Source organism: Dipteris shenzhenensis, chromosome 15, assembly GCF_047967505.1.
Source record: "Dipteris shenzhenensis isolate YYH24624 ecotype China chromosome 15, Dip_SZ_1.0, whole genome shotgun sequence".
In the NCBI taxonomy this organism is placed as follows: domain Eukaryota; kingdom Viridiplantae; phylum Streptophyta; class Polypodiopsida; order Gleicheniales; family Dipteridaceae; genus Dipteris; species Dipteris shenzhenensis.
The window spans coordinates 40531318-40549169 of NC_141610.1; the positions used below are offsets into that span (position 1 = coordinate 40531318).

Consider the following 17852-nt stretch of genomic DNA (forward strand, 5'->3'; position numbering starts at 1 on the left):
TCCAATCCATCCATCACACCTTCATCTTTATGTTGCAAATTTGTAGCTCCCTCACCTTGCCCAATTTTGCCTTCCTCTCAAAATCTTCCTACAGTTCCTTCTACATATCTCAGTCAGCTCAATCCTCTTCTCTCATCAGCTCCATCACCTTTCGCAGTTTTGCTTCCTCTCAAGATCTTGCTGTAGTTTCTTCTATACATCTCAGCCAGCTCAGTCCTCTTCCCAGCTCCATCTCCTTGCCCATTTTTTTCTTCCTCTCGAGATCTTGCTACAGTTTCTTCCATATCTATCAGCCAGCTCTCTCTCTCTCTCTCTCTCTTCAATCTTCTTCTCCTCCATTGTACTCCAACCTCTGCTACAGTTTCCTATACAATTTCAGCCAGCTATTCCTCTGCAATCATTTTGCTTCAGTTAATTTTAGCAGCTTCGCCTTCTGAATTCCCATCCCCAGCCAGCTATTCGACCACCACCCTCCCACCAGGACACCCACCATACCCCCTTCCCTCACCTTCTGCTTAATGGCCCCCACACCCTTCGTACAGATCTCCCTCCAGCTCCCCACATCCCCACCGCTCTTTTACCCCTCTTCATGATCATTATGACCTGCGCCCTTTCGTTTTCTCTGCCTCTTGTGCCGCGCGATTTACTCGCCCGCCGATATGCAGCCCACTGAGCTCAGCTCCCCGGCCTCCAGGCTACCTGCCGCCCCGCGCGCGCGCTAGCAGCACGGTTTTACGACAAAGTAGACGGATTGAAAAGGGCAGGTGACCGCAGGCGATGGCAGGCAAGTGCTACGGACTATCAATCAAGGGGGGGCGCACGCATGGCGTGGTGGCAATTTGGCAAATTTAATAGGGAAGCCGTGCTGCAGGTTGGTGACAAGCAATCATCGACGAAGACGATTGTCATGCAACGGCTCACGGCTGTGATTAAGCTAAACACTCGACGGATTAACGATGATTTACTCTAGATTCAGATAACCCTCAACGGATTAAGGATGTATTACTCTAAAATGAACCTTTAGAAGCACTGTAATTAAGCTACACCTGGATTTAATCTAGATTCAGATAAACCGCAACGGATTAAGGGTGAACCTCAACGTATTAAGAACTAATAAGATAATTTAATATTTAAAATGAACCTTATTAATTTAATAATTTAGGCCTTTTTCCCGCACGGGCAGCTCGACGCTGACATGTGGCACTTTATGCCAGTTGGCACGCAGGCATTGACAGAGACGCTGCTTACGGGGCAGACGGTGACACGTGCATGGGACGGGACGGGAACAAGGTAACACAGTCAAACCGTCGTCAGGGCCCGCCGTACCCACCCCCACATGCGGCTGTTGGAGCCAGCTCGACAGGGCTAAAGGGCCCACCTTGGCCGATTAGCATTTTCCCCGGTCAAGATCCCGGCGATTGAGCGGCGGGCCCCGTGGCCTTCACGCGAGTTCTTTCCTGCCACGTAGCGCCCTGGCCCCACGTTGCGCGCCACGTCAGCCGTTACGAAGCTCTTATCTTCGTATATCCCTCCAATTATCATCGCCACTTCATCTGTCACTATTTATCTGCATATATCATTGCCACGTCACCTATCACAATGCCTTCTAAAGCTTTCGCTTCTACCCTAAGCACTTTTGTGTCTGTCCACATATCATTGCCAAGATGAATCCCACTATTAACCACCCTCATTGGCCCCTCCCCTCACCTTCATCTCCAACGAAGAGCCCTCCACATTCCTTCCAACACCCATGTGCCCCCTTTGATGTGAAAAGACAACCATCTCATCATCGGTCGTCCTTCGCCAAGCTCCTCTTGCTCTTTATCTTCTCCCACTACCCCCTATCTTTTCTTTGAACAGATATCCGAAATAAAATTCAATCATAAGACCTGTGGCATGCTTAGCTCCTTAATGTTAAAAAATACAAAAAGATGACATGCAAGTCACCTCACGATCATCTTTGAACTTTACTTTTTCCCCCAATCTCCCTCGCACACTATCTCAAAGTTTGTAAGACTCGTGATTCTCCTACTTTACAAGCCATTAACACCTTCATACACACTCCATTTCCTATGCCTAGGGTCTTTCTTCTTTTCTCATGTATCATACTTTCATGCATTTGTCTAAATACTCGGTAGCAATAATGTTTACTTTTATACCGAGTAATCTTACTTTAAGGCAACTTTGACCATGACTATAACCAATGATGGTGCACAGTATAAACACCTATAATATTTCTCGAGTTTCTCCTCTTTTATTTAGAATAGTGTGAGTTGAAATAGACTTGAGCAAGCTAAGTGGTATGGTTCAATGGATTTGGTAGTCCAATTTTGTGTTCACTCCTTTCTCTTATCAAAGTCTTTTCTCCATTGAAAAATAATAGTCACCAATGTCTTCCAGTTTACGAGGACAAACTTTGCCTTATTTAAAATGTACAATGTGCTAGAAGGTGGATCTGACCACCCATCATGCTCGATCTTTTGCCTACAAACTTTTCAGTTATCAATGCTAGTTTCATGTTTTGATTATTTAATTTTAAATGTATTGCTCAAAGGTTTAGTAAATCAAATTGAGAGTTCCATGTTATGATTTTACAAGTTGGTGGTATGCACACATCTTAAAAGCTCCCAAAAAGACATTCATAGATGCGTCCTTTTGATCTTTGGTAATGTCTGCCTACTCACCATGGTTATAAATGAGCCAAGTTTTTATGCTATGAAATATACTAAGAAATCATTCTACATAGATCCCCTTTGACATACATCACTTTTGACCCACCACAACCCCTCCTTTTTGGCACACCCTGTGATGCCCCTATCTTTTATTAGAATGGTACTCTTTTTAACTCATGCAATAGCAGATTTAGCCAACTTGCTAGAGTTTGAATACATTATTATCATCCCTCCATTATCTAATGTTGAATTTTTCTTTCCTCAAAAACACAAAAACAGTAGCACAAAGAAATACTTTACGTTTATGGATTGCAATACAAAAGATTTTCCTTACCAATATTTTGATTCTATGTGACAAGTTAAACTACTGTATAATCTTGAATTGAAAACTCCCTTGCCTAAACTAGCCTCCAAGGAATTGTGTGTCAATATGGGTGAAACATCACACGGTGTATACCTCCATCGATATTCATCTATAACAAGCCAACTAAAACTTAGTAGCAATGGGTGCTCAATATAACTCATCCACAATTTAATAATAACCAAAAGATGTGAATTTCAAGGGCATCCTCATATTTGAGATGGATAGACGCACATACTTGTTTCGAACCTACACTTGTCATATCACTAGATAACTATTGGTCTACATTATCCAAATCTTTAATGTTTCTTGGGCATTCTTTGATTTTGAAATAGTATGATTTGACAACAACGCAAATCTTATAATCAAGGAAATTCAAAGCTCATGGGCATGATTGTGAGCACACTTGCTCCTATAAAGTAAACACTAAAACAAAAAGTTAATAAGCACCAATATATTTTTATAATATAGTCTTTTTATTAGGGTTGAATGAAGTTTGTCCACCCATGATGTCCCAAATTCAGCCCACAAAATGTGTGATTATCTATTCCTTTTTCACATTCCCAACAATTTACTTTGTTATACTATTCAAAGTTTTCAATAACTTACATAAGAGCCCTAATTTAAGCTTACAAGTAGGTGGTATGTCTATCTCTCACAAAGGCATCAATAGATGTGTCTTATTCACCTATTTGTCATGATTCCCAATAATCTGGGTTTAATATACTAAAAGGGCATGTTATGCACATCCGTTTGACCAATCACAATATATCACCTTTGACTGGTGGTGACCCTTTCTTATCTAAATGATGTGTATCATATTATGCGCTTATCTCTTTGTTTCAAAAGATGATCTTCTTACCAGTCTAACGACATTATTAGGCAATTTGTTGAAGCTCCAATAAAAATGCAACGATAGATGTGTCTTACTCACCCACTTGTCATGATTCCCAATAATTTGAGTTTAATATACTAGAAGGGCATGTCATGCACATCCCTTTTACCAATCACAATATATCACCTTTGAACCTTTCTTTTCTAAATGATGCATATCATATTATGTGCTTATCTCTTTGTTTCAAAAGATGATGTTCTTAGTAGTCTAAGAACAAAATCAATTCGTTGAAAGTACTAGTAACAACAGTACTAGGCACTATACCAATGGTATATGTCCTAGTAACACTGGTTAAAATCACACCTAAAAGGCCAACTAATACCATGAACTTTATCAACAGTATTGGTGGTACTAGTGATAAAAAACCAATTTCTCAAATTGGCAAGGTTTGATGTCATTGCATGTGTGACTTTGTGAAACATAAATTATGCAAATAAATGGTTGATTAAGTAAATATAAAATCCCTAATTTTTTTCATTAGTTAATTGAAAAATATAGAATATAGATACCAAAGCTAAATCACAAAATTAGAAAAGAGGTTATATGGAGAAATATCGATGCAACCTTTAAGCTTATGGGCCATGGCTTGACCCTGTGTACTAAAACCATCACTAGATTTTAATATATAAATGTCTCTAATGATTGCATCATGTCAACTCTTATTGTTCCTAATCCAACTGCTTTTTGAATCTTTATGTAAAATCTTCACTCTCTTACCTCTTTGAAAAGTGCCAACCTATTAAAAAAAATCAAGATAAATAGATCATTAGTGGATTATTCTCGGATTATTTTGAAATCACAATGTTATATAAAATTTTGAAAAGATTTAGTATATTGCAATACTAACTAACAACGAAAAAAAATGCTACTTACCTAGCTAACATGTATTTCATTTGTTTGCATTGTCTTTTATACTCCAATCAGTGATTCATGAACCTTTTGAACATAAATTACAAATTAACTATCTTTTATTTAAAATTTATTATGAAAATAAGAGAGAAAGTCACAAAAGGTGGTGTAGGGGTGCTTCTTCTCAAAGCGTTGACTTGCTCTTACAAGAAAGCCATAACACTTTTCATCGAGCTTTCTTTGTAGGCCACTAGTCTTCTTATATATCAGCTCATGTTTATCACCACTTATGACATTTTTTTAACTCTAAATTATCCTTCTAATGGGCAAAGCCATTTCTTGGCTTAAAAATATGGGCATCTCTAATATCACTTGGATTGCTTGAAGTCTCTAGACTGTCTCTAGAATAGGATCCTATATAGTCAAAGACCACAAAAATATAAAATTGATATTCGCCATGCTTATCTTGCATATAGTAATTAATCATATTCATGAAATTTAGATAAGATGAATTACCTTTAATGGATGCATTATGAAATAGTCTTTCTCTTTCGTCCATATCCTTGGATATGTGAGCTTCTATAAAACACCTCTTGAAGTGGAGTCAATCTTTGAAGTTGAGACACCTATACATTTTACAACTTTGTAAGGAATAAAAAACATTAATGAATATATATTGATGCAGCATATATAATATTACTATAAGAAGAAATTATGAAAAAATTGACATAATCTTGATTGATCCCAAGTTGTGATATTTACTTGCAGATTGGCAAGCGGTATCTTTTTTATATCTCTCTCTACTCTATGTTCTATCTCCTCTCTCCTCGTTTGATCCCAACCCACTCCCCTCCCTGACGTTAGATCAAGAAGTGGGCAGTGCACAGATCCTCCATCCAAGGGCTGCATACTACATTCATATCTATTAAAACTTGCTTGAATTTTTGCATGTAGAATACCTCAAAATATGTTGATTGCCCTCATCACTTCCTTGAACCATCACATAGCACCACTCAAGATGTCAAGAGATAAGCCACCTCATGATGATAGAGCCACAAGAGGAAGATACCTATGACATGAGAGGAGGAGCATGCCCATGCAATCGATGCACGCGTTATGAGTGGATGCAAATGATTTCCACTACATCCCTTCAATGCTTGTTGGGCATTATCCAACACACCTCGCAATGGGTAGATCCTAAGGGTTGGTAGTTGAAGCATCAAAAGGTTGGTGTCTAAGGAGTATGTGTTGACCATTTGGATGATAATACACAGAAGCAGACCATTTGGATGATAGATGCACAGAAGGGGAGCATTCCAAATGTGAGGGAAGCCACAAAAGGAAAACATGCTGGCATTTGATTCTCAACCTATTGAGCGAAGTGGTAGATGAAAGTCCCTCTATACCTTGTAAAGTCATTATGTTGGCATTTTGTGAAAATGACTTGTGTAGATTTCTTCTCATACAATGACAAACATGTAAAGCCAAGGTAAGGCCTCATAACAATGTCGTGATAATGTAAGAGATACTCTTAGATGCATTGGTGGGAGCACAAGGGAGAATGGAGGAGGAGTTGCAAAGGATTCTTGATGAAAATGAAGCATGTTTTGAGAAGATTCAATGATTATAGGATTGATGAAATGGCATGGAACTAGGTCATGACTCTATGCAATTAACAAGCTTAATCAAATTGAACACACAATTAAGGCAAGAATGTAGCAACCATAGAGCTACATCGTGACACGCATAGCCATAGGATACAGAGTGTAGAATATGTTACCACCCTATAAATAAGCTGTGCTTAGTGCAATTGCTTTCCCGTTGTAGTAGTGAAGATGCTCTTTCAGTTTTGATGCATCTACCAGATTCCATGTGACACCATGTGGAATAGGTTTTGATCTTAGCTTCTTATTACAAGTCACATGAGCAAGTAGGTTGTGCTCTAAGTTTCTAGCTTCTTTGTGTGTGGTTTCGGGGAGAGGCGATTTGATGTGCCCACCGTAGTAGCTTTAAGCTCTTGTTTTTGGCATTTGCCAACCATCTATTTGAATATATTACATCCACGTATTTTTTTGGGTTCTTAACATTGATGCTTGAGTTCTTTATATTGAGATGTCCACACAATGTATGAGTGCTTGACTCCCAAAATACTATTTTCAAGTTACATATATAATTGTGCAACAAGAAAACCCATTAAGGCTACCCACCAAACGTGACGCAACAAGAAAATCTATTGATTCAAAAGAAACCCATTCAAAAAATTTCAAGTTAGCCAATCACAAATGTCGTGTGTGTGTGTGTGTGTGTGTGCGTGTGCGCGTGCGTACGTGCATGTGTGTGTGTGTGTGTATGTGTGTGTGTGTGTGTACATCTCAAGCATGTTGCGGAAGCCAGGCTTCAAAACCAGCTTATGGTTGTCACCAATACATAGAAAACTACAAATGAGATTTCATGGAATCAGTTTTGCCATAATAAGATAATAGTGATTCAAGTACGGTTATAAAAGACAAGCCAAGCTTTCTGTTTTATCCCAAGTAAATAATTCAAAATCAGTTTTATCCAAGGGATTTCTTGTAGCATTAGTAGTCATGCAAATTTTTAGGGGAAATGAGAAACTGCAAAAAAATCAAATGGTCAGCATCAGATTATCTATAATAATCTTTGAAAAAGAGCGCAAGGGTGACAAGGTTGTGAGCAAGCAATGAAGTAGTAATCTCTCCAAGTCCGAAAACCTGTAAACCGAGTTCATTCGCATGAGAAACACCATATTCAAACCACTGGTAGTAGGCTATTTCATTCCAATCTAGATGAATGATCGCTATGGTCAATATCCATTATCTAAGTAATGAAGAAATGAGAGGAAGGGAGTTGTTGAATGGTGTCTAAGCTTCTGCAAATTCTCGGCTTCTACAAACTGGACGATGTCTTTGCCAGCCTTTGGAACAGGTTGTAAGTTTGACTCAATAGCAGGAACACTTGCAGCCATGCTCACCATCTGCATGAGCTTTGCTGCAGCTTCAGTGTTGTCCTTATCAGCTCTCACCATTGCAAGAGCTGCTATTGCAGTATCACGCTCCATCCACACATTTCTATCTGCATATGCAACATCTTTTTGTAACAGAGCTGCATCACGTTCAGCATAAGCAGTCTTCTTTTCTGATGTTGCTGTCTCTCGTTCAGCAAAGGCAGCATCCCTTTCAGCCACAACATCCATCAACTTCAAAGCAGGGTGATCCCTCAAATGATCCTTCAGATTATTTGCATCAAAATTAGCCCAATGGCATAACCCAATTAAGCCTTATCAGGAGCCAAAATATAGATATGCAACACAAACAACCCTCTATGAGACTCGCCTCCTTATGTTTAAAATTATAGCATCTCAAAGTACGTGGAGAACTCTGCCTCGCTATAGGCGGAGAGTTGTAGCAGAGAAAGAGTCCACGATGGAGTGGAATGAAGATCCAGAATGGAGGATGGGGGGTAAATCCAAAAACCTGGAAGACGTCCATTAAAGAGGCCATTTGAGAATCGTTCCAGTCCCTAGCAGATTTCGCTCCATCTTTCCAGCTTGAGTCTCAACGTATCTGCTTCAGCAATGATAATGGAAGTCCTCACGGCTAGTATGTGTTGCTCCTCGAGAAAAGTGATGACTCTTCTACTATGGAGAAGAGGTTAGAAATGCGAAGGGTTGGGGATGATATAGGGAAGAGAAAGTGGGGAAGAGTAAGAAGGTGAGGGTTTGGGAAAGGTAAATCATTAAAGCTTCCCGAGCGCAATCCCCTCTCCAACTCAAGAGTTTGCGCCAAAATTAGGATCTCTGCTCCTCGCATCTTTGAATCACCATACCCCTTAATAATGCCTTATTAATGGTGGCTAAGGGTGATGGCTTGGTCCATCACTCCTTGTCTACATCCTCATCTTATCCCTACTTGTATCAAGGATATGCCCCTCATCTTGTAAGTATGATCAATCTTTCAGTCCCTCATCTCCTGAATCACTGTGACTGCTATGTAAGCATGTAGGTGAGTGGGTAGTTACTAGGCATATACCACTTCTCAATGTGGCGATTAATTGCTTGGGACTGGTGGTCCTAGCACTGTAATCAAGGGCTTACCAAACTCAAAAAATTTTCAAGCCCATCGAATAGGATGAGCCTTACATGTAGCCATTTGAAGCTCCCCAAAACTAGGTGCTTAGCTAAATCATTCTCCTACATTATCTTAGCGTAACGAGTAGTCACCATTGATCATAGCTTACGCTTCTACTCAATGGCAAAGAAAACCATAGGAATATTCTCCAACATGGCAAGGATACTCGAGGGGGGGAGAGGGTGTGTGTGTATCCCCCCAAAGCACAACCCGCAGCAAGCCTATCCACACCTTTACACATGGAGGGCAGTAGTCCCCCCCCCATGTGCTGGTGGGATCTGCTGCCCTATAGTGGTGAAGTGGAAAAGAGATCCTCATCACAGTTTTGCCATAGTTAGCAGCTGTTGAGGTCCCCAAAGATAGAAGTATACGAGTACAAAAATGTCCTTCGAGTGTTAGTGGATGTAAAATCCACTGGCAAACTATAGTTCAAAACCTCATTGTAAGTGTGCATCAGTTTGCTAGCCCTTGAGGTTCCAATAAAAGAAGTATAAGAGAGTGGAAGTGTATAAGTGTAATGGGTCCACGTCCCATCCAAGCTAGTCAGCTTCTTCATATGTGGACAATGTATGCATGCTAAATTGATATAACATCTGGGGGGGGTAACTAAAATCCATGCATACCCAGAGAGGTGTATACAGTGTTATCAAATACCCAACGCAAGAAGAATTATTGTAAAAGTAATCCCTCCGCCAAGATGATATCAACCATAATATCAAGTGAGCATTGTATAGTTAGAGTGTTTGTTACCCCAGCCTACTCACAAGTGTGTGTGTTTCCTACTATCATAGAACTACTAAAATCATGGACAGGAATCCCAAGGCAATGCATTCATAATCATCACTTTTCCTTGAAATGGATAATGATTATCATGTGCATAACATCCATTTTCTAAATCATACAATATCCAATATGTCAAACAAGTTTTCATGGCACATGGACCCCTTATAAGAAACTCCATAGCTCCCTCCTTTTAACTACATTGAAGGGCTTCTAATATTCATGGCGATGACATCTTATCTTTCATATAATTGCATTAATCTCTAACCAATTTTCACTTATTTTAGAAATGCCCAATTGTCATGAAGCTATGTTCAATATCGTGAAATGGATGAGGGAAACAAGTTTTGAAATCATGACTACATGGAGACATTGAGCTAAGAGACATCAAAGACATCTCTTCAACAATGGCCATGTTGTGGCCGTCCATCAAAGGAGCTATCATCTCTTTTTTGTGGTGGGTCAAAAACTCACTAGTGTTTGGGAAACAAAGTGCCTCAAAGATGCTTAACAATCAGCCAGATCTAAGCTAGCATCCAAAGATATTCAATCCCAGATAATAGAATAAAATGAGGAATGCTAGATAACTTGGGAATCACGAACATGAGCAAGATCACTGCTTCTTAGCCTTGACAAGGTTGCACCTTTCTTTCTTTATCTCTCACTTTAATATAGATCTTGTTTGTTGGAAAAACAAAAGACGAATCCACGCCTCCCTAGAAATCTAGGATTGCCTAGATAATGGACCTAGGCTAGCAAAATTTGGGTTTGTAAATCCAAGTCTAGAAAAATGGATTTGAGCCTCTTAAAATCCAAGATTGCCCTAATCACAAATCTAGTACTACAATTTGGGCCTATTTGCAAATCTAGGATTTCCTAGATAATGGGTTTGATATTGCAATCTAGGACGAGAAATCTAGACCAAAAAAATCCAAGCTTGACTTCAAATCTATGTACTACAAATTTGGGCCCACAAATTTGACCTAAAAGGAATTCAAGCTTGCTTACAAACTTGGCAATACTTGGATAATGAATCAAATATTGCAAATCCAATCCTAGAGATCTGATATTGCAAAATTGTTCCTACAATTTTGAGTCTAAAAAACGGATCCTCTAGGTCTTTTTGGTCTCTCTAGATTTGCAATTTTGAGCCTTACAAAATGGATTCTCTAGGTTTCCTTGGTCTCTCCAGATTTCTTGGATTGTGCAAATTTTCTTAATTTCCTAGATCAAATATTGCAAATCCAATCCTAGCAATCTAATCTTGCAAAATGTTTCCTACGATTTCAAGTCTAAAAAATGGATTCTCTAGGTCTTTTTGGTCTCTCTAGATTTGCAAATTTGAGCCTTACAAAATGGATTATCTAGGTTTCCTTGGTCTCTCCAGATTTCTTGGATTGTGCAAATTTTTCTAATTTCCTAGATTCCTTGAATTTGTAGGATTTTCTATAACCTCTTCCAAGTATCAAATCTAGTCCCAAACCTAAAACTTGTCCTCCTATGATGCTCAGTAGTCCTTTCATGAGCATCTCATGAGCTTCAAATCGATCACATGGTCAATTTGAAAGGAAGAGATAGGGAATAGGTATGTTTTGGACATGCTCTACATATCAATGTAGATCAATTGATATACATTAACATGAATCCAAACATGTGGTCAATTTGTAGATGCTATAGCTATTACCAAACCATGTCATAGCTAGTCCATGTGTTTCAGATTGACCACATGATGGATTTGAGGTGACTACTGCAAGAAGGAACCCATCTTCTAGCGACCCTATGTGCAAACATTTTTGTTCATGCTCTTGTATCCTATGAGTATCTAGTTGCTTGCATGATTGATTTAAAAGGGAGAGATAGGGACCATGGATGTTTTGGTCATGTTATGCCTTTCATTTAAATGAATTGAAATAAGATCAAACATGTCAAGTGACCATTTGTTGATGCCCCAACTATGGAAAAATCAAGGTGGAGGTTCATATGTTTCAAACCAACCATGTATTTCAAATTCATGATGGAGGTATAAGTGGACTACTACAAGAAGGTAGCATCTTAAAGAGAGCCTATTTTGGCACATCTTGGTACATAAGCTCTTCTATCCTAATGAGCTTCAAAATGACCATATGGTTGATTTGAAAGGAACATACAAGGATCATGGATGCATAAGCATGAAATCAACCATGCGGTCTATTTGAATTTTGTACATGCTTTATCTATGACAATATATACTTGAAATAGACCATGGGGTCAATTTAAGGGACTACTACAAGAAGGTGATCATCTTCAAGAGACCTTGTGTCGACTTATCTTATGCATAATCTCCTCATCAGCATCAAATCAATGCGGGCAGTTGATTTGAAAGATACAATGGTTGATTTGGACATGATGTACCTGTCAATCTACCTTCATATAAATGCATTAGCATGAAATCCTCCACCTTCTTCCTTTTGCTTCAATTTGTGCTCCTTTCTTTAGGCTCTTCTCCATGCTTAGCCTTTGGTGTTTGCCATCATGACACGCAAGGTCTTATTGAGAGTCTCATCACAATAAATTTAGGTGTGCCTACTTATCTCCTCTCAACCCCTTTACTAAGTTTGTGCTTTGTTGCTCAGGCCTAATCCTGGCTTCTCTCTCTCTCTCTAGCCTAAAATCCTTGGAGAGCAGTCCTACAATGACCACATACATCAAGGACTTTCTCCATTCTTACCACTCCAACAATGCACAGGTTGGTAAGTATGCTACCATCACTGTACATTAGAGCCCACTCAGCATTATCCTCGATAGTACAGTCATTCAAAGGGCTTTCTCACTCCCAACACAAGGTGCCAAATACCCTACATGGCCTGCCGATGCAAAATTTCTCGAAGTACAGCCTCTCCTCGCCAAGGGCACATTAATCCATAGGGACATCATATTACTTCGCACCATCCTTAACCATCGCCTCAGGGAAGCAGCACAATTCCTATCCACAATCCTGGGGGTTGAGTGCGGCAAGAATCGATCCCTTCCACTCCGCACATTTGTTTTGCTGAGTAGGAATCTAAAGCAAGACTGGATCCAGCACTTAGTCATCTTCTTCACAAAAAAACTAGATGGTTCATCAGGCCAAAAATGTAAAATTCCACATTTACTGGCTATAATCATAAAAAAAGAGCTACAAGAATGAGAAATGACTCTGCCCCAGTCACCAAAACCAATTGAGGAGTTGGACAGTCCCTTCTCACCAATAGTATGGGAGCCATCACCAACTTCTCCTACTATGACATTGGCAAAAGCAGATGCCTTAGAAGAAATACCTATTCTGGAGGTCGAAATTGAGGAATTACCCCACGAGATGCTACAGCTCAGTGCACAACTGCAACCAATATATATATCTCTCTCTCTTCAACATAGTATCAAATCCCATGGTGCCCCTATTCAAGAGAGTGGTAGAGATTTTCTAGCTATTGCTATTGTGTGCATTGAGGATTTAATTGCATATACTATACAAAAATGTGGTATAAGGGCACATGTGTGTAAAGAGAACTTGGAGATTAGGGTTCTTCTAGTTAGGTTTGTCTTTATAAGTACCCTTAATAGAGAATATATAGAGAAGCATATATTTTGTATAGAGATCTTAGACGTGGTGGCTACCTAACCCTCCTTCTCCTGTCTCCCATACTCCTCTCACTTCGCACCATGGTATTAAAGCTCATGGTCTAGCTCTTTTCCCCTCTATAATTGAGGATGGTTTGTAGTTTCCCAAGCCATAGTTTCCTACTAAGTGTTTCATGAATCTTCTAGATCTCATTTTGAAAATATTCTGGTACTTGTAGCCCTTAAATCAGAGTCATAGAGATCATGTTATGTTGTAGCCCTTAAATTAGAGTCCTAGAGGTCTAGTTATGTTAGTTGAAGTTTTACTCTACTTTAATGTGTGTGAGTGCTCGTCTTTTCCATTAGTAAGTGTTATTTAAATTTCTCTGTCTTCTTGACTTTTGTGTTAGAGGAAATGCCATGGAGGTGTCTCACTTTCTTTTTTCAGCTGAGTCTAGAGCACAAAGGACTAATGAATCTTGAGCCCTCTCCTTGCCTCTTTTTTTTAGCCTTGCTACTTGTAATAATGCTCCAAAGCGCCTTGTGTGCACCCGTCTTGTACTCCCAAGGAATTGCTTCCTTCATTTTTACACTTCCATTGCTCAAAATTCAGGCATTAATTTGCCTTAATTTTCCCTCTACCAGGTTCATATAGTACATAACAACAGAGCAACATGTGTGATAATGCCAGATGCGACATTGACTGTAACGCCATGCTAGCAACAGCATATAAAACCAATAGCACACCAATAGATGTGCCTAGCATGCAAGCAAATAGCACAATACTAGCAACAGACCCAAAAAAAAAGACTAGTCACACATGCAACCTAAGATGCACCATGCACATGAAATTGACATAGGCAAGCAGACTCAGATCGTTGGGCAACGTGACATGCCTGAGACACGACCAGATATCAACTGAGATTGAACCAAGCTACTCCGATGTGGGATATTTATGTAGACATACCAGTGTAGAGCAACACAGCATAAAATAGATCGTACTTACAATGTGGACATGCCTTAGACACGACTAGATAGCTAACTAACATCAAATCAAACTACGCTAATGGGGTAGACATGTAGACATGGTAGTGTAGAGCAACACAACATACAAAAGATCATACTAAAAGCATGGACAACTCACATACCTACATGTCACTAATGTATGTGGTTCCATGTGGCAAATAGCCATGCTACAATATATATTGTAGAAGTAAAGACAATGCGTAACCATGTGGATTGAAGATAGATTAGATACATGTGATCGATGTGGGATAGCACATAGCATAGAGGAGACTGGCTAGCAAGGTAGACACAAAGCATGTGAGAGCAGCATATAATAGAGGAGTAAACCTAGCAACATTTAATAGAGGACTAGACCTAGCACATAGCATAGAGGAGACTGGCTAGCAAGGTAGACACAAAGCATGTGAGAGCAGCATATAATAGAGGAGTAAACCTAGCAACATTTAATAGAGGACACAAAGCATGTGAGAGCAGCATATAATAGAGGAGTAAACCTAGCAACATTTAATAGAGGACTAGACCTAATGTATGACAAATGAGATGTGGCACATTATGTGGCATACAACAGACTTGGACTAGACCAAGACACTATGCATAGATGATAGTGTGGCAAAGACCACTACCAACATAGACACAATAGCATGGACTAACATGCAAGCACAGAGTGCCATTAGAATGCAAAAAGACATACAAGTGGCACGAGTTTGATAGCTCAGTAGCTACCATGGTTACAAGGGAAAAACTTGCTAGTTGTACTGGGTTGCACCTGGGGGTGAGCTCTGGAAGGGAGTCCCTTTGTATTTTGAGCTAACCAATAATTAAATAATTCCCAAAGAGGAAGGGGCCAAAATTAGGTAAAGATTATGCCAAAGAATATAGTTAGCTTTATAGAGGTCCATAATTCTTAAAAAATTGGTAGAGTCTCAATCAACGATTTGCTAATCAAGAGAAAAGACAAGGTATGCCTAGAAAAGTATGCGACAACCATGGAAGAGGCAATGTTAAAGGAACAATAGTCTCAATAATAACTTTAGAAACATGAATATCAATCGTAGTTATTGTGGAAGGAAACCATAAAAAGATACAAGATTGGTCTAATGGACATAGGTCGAAATAGTCAAGAAATTATTACTAACATGATAATCAACATGAGTTCAATCCTATGGTGTCTTCCTTTTCATCCAAGGAAATTATGCCCAACATGATGATCAACATGAATTCAATCTTATGGTGTCTTTATCTCCACAAAGGAAGTTATGATACTGATTAATGTAGACATTAGGGGAGAATTGGGGTCTCAAAAGGGCATTGTAAGGAATGGATTAGGCCTAATGCAAGCCCTATTGTGGGGTCTAAGGGAGTCTTAACCCCCCCTACCTAGGTGGGTTAAGACCAGTTGAGCCCACCTCTTATACCTCTTACAACTAGGAGGGGGCCACCTCTTACATCAAGGAGGGGGCCACTTTGAATTCCCGCTCTCTCTCTCTCTCTCTCCCCCTCCCTCCTCCCCCCATCCTCCCCCCTCCTCCTTTTCCACGAAGTCCCATTTCTCCTCCTCCATCTTCCCACATGCCTCCTCCTCCTCCTCCCTCCTTCCACACGCCTCCTCCTCCTCTTCTCCTTCCTCCTCCCACATGCATCCTTCTCCTCCTCCTCCCCCCAGTTGCTTTTGCTTGGTCCTCCTCCTCCTTCCTCCCTCATGCTCATCCATGTTTCTCTGCCCTCATGCTCATGCTAGGTCCTCTTTTTGCTTCTCGTTTCTACTACTCATGCATGCTCCTCCTATAGCTTCTCCTCCCTCCTGCTTATGCCTACTCCTCTGTCCTCATGCTCACACCTAGTCCTCCTCTTGCTTCTTCTCCCTCCTGCCCATGCATGCTCCTTCTCCCTCCTGTCCATGCATACTCCTTCTCATCCCTCCTCATCCTTGACGCACCTTTTATCATGGCCTCTTGCACTCTCTCTACACTCTACGAGTATTGATGGCACCATTTGAGGAGTTCTCCAATGTGCACCATGTGAACTTAGAGCGCATGCTCAATATGTGATCTATGGTCTTTGTTTACAAGAAAAGAAAAATCTTGAGGTGCTCTAAAGAGGAGAATCTGAGCTACGAGTTTGTTTCCCTAGTGTTTCAATGAAATTTCTTACTTTGGATTATCCACAGTGGTGCATAGTTTATGCTAAGGTTCATTGTGCTCTTCTTTCAGGAAGTTGATGGAGGATGAGATGAGAGTGGGCATGGATGATATTGATTCTTCATACCCAAAGACACAAAGTTGTGCATGAGCAATTTGTTAGAGAGGTGATGCAGGACTCAAAGGGAATGGTGATGCAAAGGAGATGCCTAGAGCTCATGATGTTGTTGATGTAAGCCTTGAAGCTCAACACCTTTCTCTTTATAAAGTGATTTGCTCATGCTTGGAAGTTGATTCGAGAAGAATAATTCACATGATGCATTACACAAGATGAGAAGATACTTTTAGACTCAAAGGACATGAAACTTAAGGGGCAAACACAATTTTCATTTAAATTTATATTTCTAAAATGATGTTTCTTCATGTGTGCAATGTATTCTCTATGCACATTGACCATTGTTGTAAAGAAATAGGGGAATCTATCCATTTGGGAACAAGAAGGCATGGGCAATCTATCCATTTGGAACAAGAAGGCGTGGAGAATTCACAGTATCAACCCAAGGAAGCCGATGTGATCCATTCCCATGTTTTGTATATGAGATTACAAAAAACCATGAGTTGAATGTGAGATTCCATACAGCATAGCCTTAGCAAGGTTTCTAAGGACTTACTCGAGGATTCAAAGACCCCTATTCTTGATGTATTAGAGTTAAAAAAGAAGAGAAACAAGCTATAACGTAGTGAAAAAGTTATGGCTATCTTGTTTTTGATATTGCATCTTTTTTTATATCATTTTCCACACAAAAGTTTTATCACATTTTGATGTAATTATAGGTCAATAAAATGTTGTTTGCCAAGTTTGACATTCCATAAAAAAGAAAATATTTACAAAGTAACTCGACAAACGACGATTGGTCAATATGCCACTTGTGTGCCTTGCAGAGCAGCTCTCCGAACACCCCTTAGTCTATACATTTTCTAATTTCTTTTCCTTAGAGGAACCTTGTAGGTTGGCTATGTCAATTTAACTTGTTATTTAATACACAAGAGTTTGATCTTCCACTACATCACCTTGTCAACTTTCATTTTCTTTGTTTATCTTGCCTTTGGAGAGGCACTTTGGAGGTTGGCTATGTCAATGTAATTTTTTATTTAATATCCCTACATCACCTTGAAATAATTCGATGCGTTTCATATTTTGCATGAGAAAATATATATTTTGAAGGGGAATTCAACAAATTTGGTTTTCCACTACATCACCTTGTAAAAATGTCATTTTCTATGTTTATCCTTCTCAAGGAGGCACCTTGTAGGTTGGCTATGTCAATGTATTTTTCAATTTGATTTTTAGGTTGGCTACATTACCTTGTAAAGGATTGATGCATTTCATGATTTTCTATGAACAAA

General features: G+C 39.6%; 1 protein-coding gene across 1 annotated transcript; it reads right to left on the reverse strand.

The window, feature by feature from the left end:
- Nucleotides 1–7382: 7382 nt before the first annotated feature.
- Nucleotides 7383–8520, reverse strand: LOC147893811 (uncharacterized). Its single transcript, XM_087386525.1, has 2 exons — nt 8272–8520; nt 7383–8024 (listed from the first exon to the last, which is right to left on the reverse strand). Exons 1-2 carry the CDS (start codon nt 8296–8298, stop codon nt 7602–7604), a joined length of 450 nt encoding a protein of 149 aa, XP_087242651.1. The 5' UTR covers nt 8299–8520; the 3' UTR covers nt 7383–7601.
- Between the last annotated feature and the right edge of the window lie 9332 nt (nt 8521–17852).